This window comes from Penaeus monodon, chromosome 3 (assembly GCF_015228065.2).
Source record: "Penaeus monodon isolate SGIC_2016 chromosome 3, NSTDA_Pmon_1, whole genome shotgun sequence".
NCBI classification, from domain to species: domain Eukaryota; kingdom Metazoa; phylum Arthropoda; class Malacostraca; order Decapoda; family Penaeidae; genus Penaeus; species Penaeus monodon.
This window is the reverse complement of record NC_051388.1, coordinates 58,947,959-58,958,567: the sequence shown is the minus strand read 5'-3', so window position 1 is coordinate 58,958,567 and position 10,609 is coordinate 58,947,959. Positions and strand designations below refer to the sequence as shown.

General features: G+C 34.3%; 1 protein-coding gene across 1 annotated transcript in view; it reads right to left on the bottom strand.

Annotated features, from left to right (window-relative positions):
- Nucleotides 1–3,212: 3,212 nt before the first annotated feature.
- The window catches only part of LOC119597577 (patatin-like phospholipase domain-containing protein 7), a 37,687-nt gene continuing 30,290 nt past the window's right edge, over nucleotides 3,213–10,609 (bottom strand). The window contains 6 exon segments of the mRNA XM_037947156.1: nucleotides 3,213–5,781; nucleotides 6,033–6,115; nucleotides 6,409–6,616; nucleotides 6,921–7,066; nucleotides 7,272–7,439; nucleotides 8,191–8,307. Of these exon segments, the coding sequence (XP_037803084.1) occupies nucleotides 5,620–5,781; nucleotides 6,033–6,115; nucleotides 6,409–6,616; nucleotides 6,921–7,066; nucleotides 7,272–7,439; nucleotides 8,191–8,307 (884 nt within the window). The 3' untranslated portion in view covers nucleotides 3,213–5,619.

Genomic DNA, 10,609 nt, shown 5'->3' with positions numbered 1-10,609 from the left:
TGTAAACCCCTGGTCCTTTGAATTAATAATAATTTGGGAGTCCTGTAATTAGCTAATCAATGGATGTATATGACATATAGGTTCATCATCTAGTCTGAATCCGTCCATTGGTTAAGAAGATATAGAAATGCACCTTCCTTGATCTTGAATCATGATGCACAATGGGAATCTTATAAGGGTTGTCAAACTTAGAAATCTGTATAATCTTGTATGTTTGTTTAGAATTGAATAATTTTGGTGCAATGGCTTCATCGATTGGATAATTTACCTGCATCTGGGACTTCTTAAATGAATATGCATGCACTCAGAACTGTATAAAAATGAAACTCAAAAATTTCCCATTTGAAAAATAAGAAAGATTGACAGACCAATAACGAACTGCTTTAATAGTCTATTTAAAAATCACCAAAAAATCTGAATACACACGACTTTAAGTCGAAAATCTAATTTCATTGTATGCAAACCTTATACAGGAACACGTTCGATGTATGCAATCCGGTAAAACGGAAAAATTAGGTTTGCCAATGCTGGCATCGTTCCTGGTTAACTCTGAAATGATTAGTGCAATTTAATGAAAAACAATCCATGTATGATAAGTTGTAGCAATCCAAATCCGGAGAATGTTGGGGAGCAAAGCAACGTAGGTAATTACTTGTAGGAGCTTGTTGTATGGCGATTATGCTACGATGTCACGTCACTATCGTGCCCTGAATTTGTTATAAAAAGGGTGTCTATCGCTAGTCCCTGAATTATGCTTATCAATGGGGATGTATTAATATATAAAGGTGTCTATCGCTAGTCCATGAATTATGCTTGTCATTGGGAATGTATTAATAAATATGGTGGCTATCCTTAGTCTCTGAATCATGATTGCCAATGTGAATATATTAATAAATAGGGTGTCTATCGCTAGTCTTGTCATATTTCATCTTATTCAGTATTGCATCACAGATACCACTTAGCCTTCTCATACACGATGTGGAATAATTTCTACCGGCATTCCTGCCTTTTCTGTACTGTATTTTCTGCACTATGACTGTAACTAACAAATGAAACAGAAAACGTAAGATGAGTAAAATAGAAAACGAAGTTACAGATCGCAAATAAACAAACGGCCTTTAAACTATATTTAAATTACCTTGCAAAAAACACCCTGTGCAGAGACTGTATAGTCTTGAATATCTAATTGTCATTATGGTATACCTTTCTGTCTGTGACTCTGTTCCATGTGTTTGCAATGCCGGAAAAAAACGGAAAGAATTAGCTTTGCACTTTCTTCAGTCTGTTTATTTTATATTGCATTACGTCGCCAATTTTATAATAGATAAAATCTTTATGGATGATTCAGTTGCACAGAAAACGCGAAATAAATGCACAATACACACACACACACACAAAATTACTTTGTTCTTATGTATGCTTCTTTGTCTTTTCATTTTCTAAACCTTACCAAATATTCATCGATTTCCTTGCCGAGTACAAAACTAGTGGAGTGCGCTTTTGTTGGATGGAATATTCAATTACTGATAATCTATAACCCCGTCTGTTATAAAACAGTGCGAGGTGCTACACTTCACCATCAGCACCAACCATAAACACGTCAAGAAGTAGCTTTACTTTGCCAATATATTACAGCGCCCAAACTATAAACACCAACGATTTTTCCTCATTATTATAAAGAAAAAATACACACGTAAATATAAATTATATACTCCATGGACACAAAATTGCGATGGTATATCTTTACATTGATCCATATCTTTAAATCAAATTCATACTTCTCCATTTGTTTAATCAACTCTCCGTTATTTTTCCCAAGGGTGTCTTCACCACCCACTCTTACTAAAGATACCATGATGGTATCACTTTTCCCTACGAGAGTCTGTTCTGGATTTCCAAGCGAAAGGCTCAATATAAAACCTTAATGACGAACTTGAGAAACTCTTTTCATTAAGGAGTGAAAGAAGAAAGATAATTGTCCAATTCGAAATGCTAGAAATGTATTTTTAGCATTGTTGCCAAATGCGGTTTTGAACTGCCTTGATCTTGTATTAACATTAAAAATATTGGGTTTCCCGAGCGAGGAACAACAATGGAAAGTTGGCTATAATCTTATTCCATCCTTATACAAAAGGCAGGATGTAATTAGACTGATTAGACTTTCTTGTCATCACACTTCTTCATGTTTCCTATTTACAAATTAGTGACTAGTTCCTCTCCATTTATTTTTTATGACTTTGATTTATGTTTAACTTATACCAACCCAAGTTCCACATTATTTGTAAATGCGCTGATCATTCTCAAATTACAAACTCATATCAACGGAAAAATAAAACTTTTTTTGTTTTCTTACATGATTTATGTACAATCATGTTCAAATGAAACTGCCATTTGTTTAAGTGTGTGAGAGTGAGTGAGTGAGTGAGTGAGTGAGTGAGTGAGTGAGTGAGTGAGTGAGTGAGTGAGTGAGTGAGTGAGTGAGTGAGTGAGTGAGTGTGTGTGTGTGTGTGTGTGTGTGTGTGTGTGTGTGTGTGTGTGTGTGTGTGTGTGTGTGTATGTGCACGTGAGAGAGAGAGAGAGAGAGAGAGAGAGAGAGAGAGAGAGAGAGAGAGAGAGAGAGAGAGAGAGAGAGAGAGAGAGAGAGAGAGAGAGTGAGGGGGGGGGGGGGAGGGAGGGGGGGAGAGGGAGAGGGAGAGGGAGAGGGAGAGGGAGAGGGAGAGGGAGAGGGAGAGGGAGAGGGAGAGGGAGAGGGAGAGGGAGGGAGAGAGGAGAGAGAGAGAGAGAGAGAGAGAGAGAGAGAGAGAGAGAGAGAGAGAGAGAGAGAGAGAGAGAGAGAGAGAGTGTGTGTGTGTGTGTGTGTGTGTGTGTGTGTGTGTGTGTGTGTGTGTGTGTGTGTGTGTGTGTGCATCCAAGAGGCCCCACCTAAAATCTCAGTCAGGAAAGTTCTCATGTGTTTGTTGCCTGGCAAGGATGGAGGAGGATTGATGTCCCAACTCTTCCCATCTCTGTGCAAGCATTTGCCTCCCAAATACTACTTATACTGAGATTTTATATTCATTCCATTCTATTGAAAATAGTTTTATTCATTTTCAAGAGTCCCAGCAAGAAATTCTAAATGCTAACATTAAAGCTCAGCACATTACTCGTTTTCAGAATTAAATTAACACTTTTATCATAAAAATGTCCCATGAAACAGGTTAAATAAAAACTGATTATTACATTTCTTTTCTTTGCATAAAATATACATGTATCTAATCAAAACCAGTATCATACATATTTATCACAATGATGAAAATACATTACTTCAAGGATGAGACATATCATTTACATAATACCATTTTTATCACCAATAAAGCTGTAACACTGGTAATTTTGATATATTCTAGGAATCAGAATAATATACAAAAAAGTAATGGCAGAATACAAAATAACTTATCCTGTATATATTCAACAAAATACTCGAATGAAAGAAACTGGGGATCAGGTTTTAATAAGGTTGTGCCAGTCGAGTCCTTTTGCATCGATATTCTGTGAAAAAGAGCAAGATAGAAACAAAGCCATGCACCACTCAGAAAAATGCTTTGTACAGTGATAAAGTATTTGGATTGCTTTCATCTCGGCTAACTATGCTTTATCATCTGTTCCTTGTTTTTTTGGGTGATTGTAAATTCTATGCATAAAATTATCTGATCTGATTTATGAATATAAATAATCCCAAGTCTGAAGCATACATCAAACTCCATGTGCCATCTCAAAGTTAACAGTTTCATATGTTTCCAACCACAGACCTAAATTTTGTATAGAAAAGGTTCATCTTGGATTCCGTAGCAATGCCCATATGCAATGGAAAATAATATGATGTACTAACAAAACCTAAAACCAATAGCACTCCATTATTGTCAGATCACTATCTGCTAGGAAGTTCCATTTCCTGTCAGCCAATGTTTACCATACAGTGTATTAATATATCTATTTTGCCAATTCTATAACAGGTAAAATCTTAATAATGATGCAGTTATGAAGAAAATATGAAGAACACAAGACACATATAGGCACTTCATTCCAATTTATGTTTCTTTTCTGCATCTTCTTTTTCTAAACCTTACCAAATATTCCTTCTATCTCTCAATGAAAAAGATTGCCCAGTAATTGAATGCAAATACATTTCCTAAAAAAAAAAAATATATGAATATTAGTTTTCTGTGCTTCCCAATATGTAAGAAAAGGGATTTTACAATTTGTTAATACTCCCACTCCTAAATCTGGAACAGTGTTTAAACCCTAAATAGTATCGTTTTCATGCTGGAGAGAAAAGTGAATATGAAAAATATAAACATTCTTGTATATAAATGTAATACAATACCATAACCTATTTCTTTATGGCATATATAAAAAATCCTACCTTCAAAACACTACAAGAAGCTAATGTTTCAAGTCAAATTAATGCACCTCTGTATACTCCAAGTATTTAACAATAGCGTTCACATAAATTTACAAACCTCTCACTAAACACGTCACAAATTCCAACCACAACTAAATAAAAACAGTCTGGAACACTTACCGAGAACCTGATAAGCTTTCCAAAAACTAGGTATGAGATGACACACACACTATTGGGTAATAGATCATGTCCTTCTGCTTATCGACAAATCTCTAAATACATATTGTGGATATAAAAACTTAAGTAACAACATAACAGCAAGGAGAAATTACGATGATTATAAAATGAATCACAAGGTAAAGTATACAAGTAAAACTGCCATGAAGACAAAACATAACGAATAACTACTACAACTCACAAGGTCTAATAAATTCCTCTATGGTTACTACCAGACAACATTTAGAACAAGTTTGCTAATATCACTGAAAACAAAGTAAATGAGACTCCAAAGTGACTCAGATTAATAGATACTATAAATTTATTAATGTACACAAATGAGAAAAGGAGATGAATTTATGAAAAACAATTCTTTTTTATTTATGCACTTAATTACAATTTATTATTATAAATAAAAGGAAAAAAAAAAAAAAGTTAAAATCATGCCTAACTAAAATTGCATTGTATGACAGAGGTAAGTCGTTGAGTCATTGAGGTATAAAGATGATGTTCTCACAACTCGATTTCACCCTACATATACCTTTTTCACTTGATATTCTGAGAATGAACTAAAGATAATGAACAAATAACCAAACACAAAACTAGTTACTGTGCTGTCCCATTACAAGTCTAAAGTACTTGAGTTGTTTCAAGAGAAATGATTCATAGCCATGTTCATGCTAATTCCCTGCTGATTCTTGAAGCAAATTGAGCAAGCAGTTGTTAGTAAGTAGCCTTTTAGGAAGCCTGTCTTTTAGTCCCAATTTCAACCATCTCGCTTTCCCTTCTGAGCAAAAGACCAATGCTATTCCATTAACAAGCCAGAGGAAAAGCTGAATCATTTGTGCTCATTATCAAATAAATGCATTCTCTTCAGGTCCACAGACTTCAAAATACAATGTTCAGATATGGAAGAAGAAAGTCTAAAATGAATGGACTCCTTAAACATACAAACAAGAATGGCACTCATGATTTCATTCTGTGAAGCAGGATTAAAGATTCTTTCAATCCCTTGTTTCTATCTATTCCTCATCATCATCATCATTGTCATCATCATCATCATTCTCCTCCTCTTCATCGTCATTCTCTTCCTCTCCTGCATCATAACTCATGGCATGGTTCAACTCGATCATATCGTTGTCTGAAAGGGAGCCTGTTCTGCGTCTCCGTAATTCATCAGAAACCTGAAAGGATGAGGGAAGACTATGTTTAAGAAAGCAAACAAGAAAGAAAAAAAGAAAGATGGAAAGAAAAGAAAAATGAAAAAAAGAAAAGGAAAGAAAAGAAAAAGGTGAAGACAATGCAAGTACCTGTCATCAATTGTTGAATAATCTGACTGTCCATAAATCATCTTGAATTACAGCAATTAAAAACAAATTTTCAAAGTATATCACATACTACAGGCTTCTTAGAGGTGTATACCCATAAACTTTACCTTATGGAAAAATTCTGTATTTGTGTTGGGTTCCGAAGCATAACCCCCACCAACATCATCTTCATCATATTCTGTTGAGGAATCTGAAACAAGAGAGAGAAAAAAAATGTTTAATTAAAAAAATGAACTTCACTCTGATATAAATAAAAGAATGTAACTTTAGAGAACTCTGAAAAAATATTCATTTGAGTGTTGTATAAGGTTCTAAAGACAAACAGCAAAAGTGATTATGCCTGCTCATATAGCTTAAGGAAAATTTGTTCTTGCAATTATGTATTATCATGATGCTCATTCTCAAAAGCATAAAACATGATTATACATAAAATCCTGAAATTACTCTAAACAAAAGTTACCCTCAAGAACCCAAAATCCTTACCCTCCAGAACTGTGTTGGCTGTGGGTTTCTTAACAGAGCAGACAATCTGAGCTAAATCAGTAAAGTTGGTGGGCGATGCATCGAGGCTGATCTTTTGTCCCTTACGATGATCTGCACAAGTGTTACTCAAATGATAGACACTTTCCACTGTGCGGCCTCCTTTGAGCATTCCACTGAAGTACGTCTTGCCATGTTGATAGCCTACTTCCTGTCAGGCAGTAGAAGACCATTCATTGTCTTTGTGATTTTATTTTTTATGCTAACAGTTAAAATCATTATAATAATGATAATCAGGATAAGAACAACATAATGATTATGACAATAACAATAATTATAAGAATAACAAGCAATTAGAATGAGAGTAACATTATTGTCAAATGTGAACGTTCCGAAATCTCTTCTCCAGTCTTTTTTTAGGACTTAAGACTCATAATATTATCTCAATCATTCACACAATTCATCTACATTAGGAAACATTAACCTCTATTTTCTAAAGACTGCAAGCCACAAACCTTAATTTCATCAAAAGAACCAAACTGCAGTGTCTGGTATTTGTCGATGGGTGGACGAATGTATTCGCAGTAGTCGCTAGATTTCAAGTCTTCCAGCTGCCGTGTACAAGACACATATGACAATCATTGGGTCATGTAAATGGTTACTAAAATCTTCAAAAATAACACACAAAAACAACGCACCACCACCACCACGCACCCCACACAACCCCACACACACACACACACACACACACACCACACACATCACACACACACACACCACTCACCACATCCCACCACTCACATCAACACCACTCCTCTCTCTCTCACTCACTTCACTCCTCTCTCCTCACACACACATGAAAACACTTACCTTGAGCTCTTTTCTGAAGAAATACTTGAATGGGAAGACCCTTCTTATGAGCACACTCCACCCAGACAAACAGTCACCGTAATTGGTGAACTGCGTCTCGTACTGACAACCTACATCGATGGCTAGGATGCTGCCCACGCTCCACTTGTTTCGCATTACGTCTCCTGTGGGGTTAATGGAAGGGAAAAAGGGGGAGGGGGGGAAACAAAGATTAATATTAGTTTACATGACTGACTGACTATATAAATATGACACCATATAAATCATCAAAATAATAGGTAACATGAAATTATCAATAAATCATCATATAAATGTGTAAAATTCAGTGGTGATTTTAATAAAACTTTATACTATTATATCAATAACTTTTATGAAAATCTGTAATATAGAGCAATAAAATTTTATTTAAACAATATCCACAAGAAGTCCTGTAATCAAAAACAGAAAATCAAAGACTTTGAAACAATTTCCTAGTACTAGTCTTCATAGCTAGCTAACTAAACAAGTTCCCATCAGTTTGTGAGCCAGATCTGTTCCATACTTGTACAGTTCCTATATAAAAGTATTTAAGCTTCAAAGTTCCCTTTGCTAGTCATTACTGTTCTAATACAATACAGGAACACTTATGATGTGTACTTCAAATAAGATTTGATAACCAAACAACTCTATCATTATAAGCTGCAGTAGTAACAACAAAACCCAATAGTAACTTACCACATCCTCTGAATGAAGTATACTAAATTCAATGTAATGCCAAATTCTGCTCTTGTATATACTTACCTTTAAAATAAATTCTTAATGTTTAGTTACACTTTAATCAAACTGGTACTTATCTACAGATATCCTGAAAATTTTGAAAAAAAATTAGAAAGCAAGGACAAATATCACCTAACAATTGCCACATCTATGCCATACCTGGAACATTATTGATGTAGCACCCATCAACCAGTAAATGTCCATCAAGTGGGTCAGGCATTGGTGGTAACAGCATAGCTATGGTCATGGAAGCCCGCACATAACGCCAGAGAACTCCTGACACAGGCCAGAGGGAGTTGGTAAGAAAACATGGAAAAATAACATACTTGAATGTATTCCACGGAGATGGTCACATGCAATGGTAGGTTAGTATAACACGTGTTCTTTCAAATGGAAAAGAATTAATGACCTTGACAGCAAATAAGATTCTCAAATGAAATGTCATCCTTCCCTTTCCAAAGTTGTGTTGTTAGCATTATAATCTCAACAAGCCATTTCCTGTGACATGATTAACCCCTTCTTTATCATAATTAATCTGTAGGTACATGCATTCCTTCAATCTATGAGTAAGAAAATTTTGCAATACCTATGTACCTACAAACTTTATGATTGCTTCTAATAGCTTCACCAGCTTCAATAATCATTTCATAAGCCTCTTATGAATGCTTTGCCAATCCTTTTACATCTTTTGGTCACCTTAAATTTCAAAACTTTCATTGCCAGAGGCCTTCATAATGATGAGATCTCAATGTTTAAACCTTGTTTTAATGGACCTTCAAAATGAACATGCTCCCTAGTATTTCATATATGTGTGTGTAAAATGGGGGTGAGTGGTGGTATAGAAGGGGCTAAGTAATACTGAAAATAATACAAAGCAATCTCCTTTGATGCTCCCCTCTTTTCTGATTAATGCTTGAAGAGCTACTCAAGAAATTAAATTTAACCCAATGGTTCCAGGATGGCAAAAATACATGCCCTGTACACTGTGATATTTGTTTAGTTATTGTGTATACAAATAGATGGCTCCACAATTGTTTAGTCACAAAGGAGTCAATTATTAGTCATAACCTATCTAACCTGTTTATCCTTCCTTGATTTTCAGACAGATTTTTTCCTATAATTTTATATTTTTTATTGTTATTAGTATTTCAAGAACACTTATAATCATAATGTCAATAATTGCAAAAATAATGATAACATCAATAGCAATAAAAAACATTTTCTTGAAAATTCAAGGAATGGGGAAGTCATGCATGGTCACTTGGGTCTTCTGATTGTGGAGCCATCTGTGTGTAACAAAAATAACAAAAAACTACAGTTCACAGTACATAAATCCAGGATAAATGGGCTAATTCCAGAGGTAAAGTTAAATCGTACTATACTCCTGGTTCATGAAGGACACAAAATTTTTAATAATGGAGGATATCAACTAAAGAGATAAAAAAAAATACCCTTGAACTATAGAAGTGTCTTATCATCCATTAAAACGACTTGTTATCAATGATTTTGAAAATGCAGGAAATAAACCTGGCAAATGTAATAATCACACATATACATCAAATATGAAGATAAAGAACAACATTGCCTCAACCACTTACAGCTCTCTAGTGAGGAATATGACCTTTTTACCAACAAATAAAAACAATAAAAAAAAAAAAAAGGCAAAACAGAAAGAGACTGAAAGAAGAAGAGACTTGATCACAAACTAGAAAGGTTCTACAGATTGAGACGAAAGACAGTGATAATGGAAATTTGTTTTTCATTCTCTGTGCAAGCCTAAAGCCAGGTATCTGAGCGATGCTTTGGTTACAGATGGAATAAGATAATCCATTGTCAAGCATAGTTTAGTGAAGATATGGGTTTCTTCATATTATGTTTCTGCTCTATAGAGGCACTGAGGCTCCACAGGATCCTAAACCTCAGGTTACAAGAACTGCCTTGCTTTATGTAAATGGGTCAGATTGCAAGAAAAAGAATCGGTTTTTATATTAAGAGTATAATGTGAGTTTTAATAATTAAGCCCTTTCTAAATTGACAACACTCAATCCTAAAAAATTTTCTTGGATTTCAAAATTCTAAATATTATACTTCACATATTCATTAGTACGGAGCACTTTTTGATATGCAAAAAAAAATTAAAAGAAAACCATGATACATGTACTTTGAGACTAAACAAAATTTTCTTCCTTTTTTCATTTTCTTATGGAACTGATATAGAATAGAAGCTAGTGGAAAAATAATAATATATAAAAATATGTAATTAATTGATCATAAAAGGAATTAATTATTTTTAGTTCACCAAGGAAACCTGACAATCAATGTGAATTCAGTTAATGTTCTTGATACTTATAATTATTTTATAATAATTTCCCAGTTTGTTTCACTATCAAAATAAATTTAAAAATTAGATTATATTGTTTCCAGTAATGAAAGTAGTTTGCTTGTCTGCTTGTTTTAAAACATTATTCATTTTCTTCTTAATTATTTCCTGGAAAATTCTGCCAACATAACCATCTTATAAATCCACTGGGACAGTTATATCTCAAAATCACTGGATGTCAAAGGAATAATAATAATA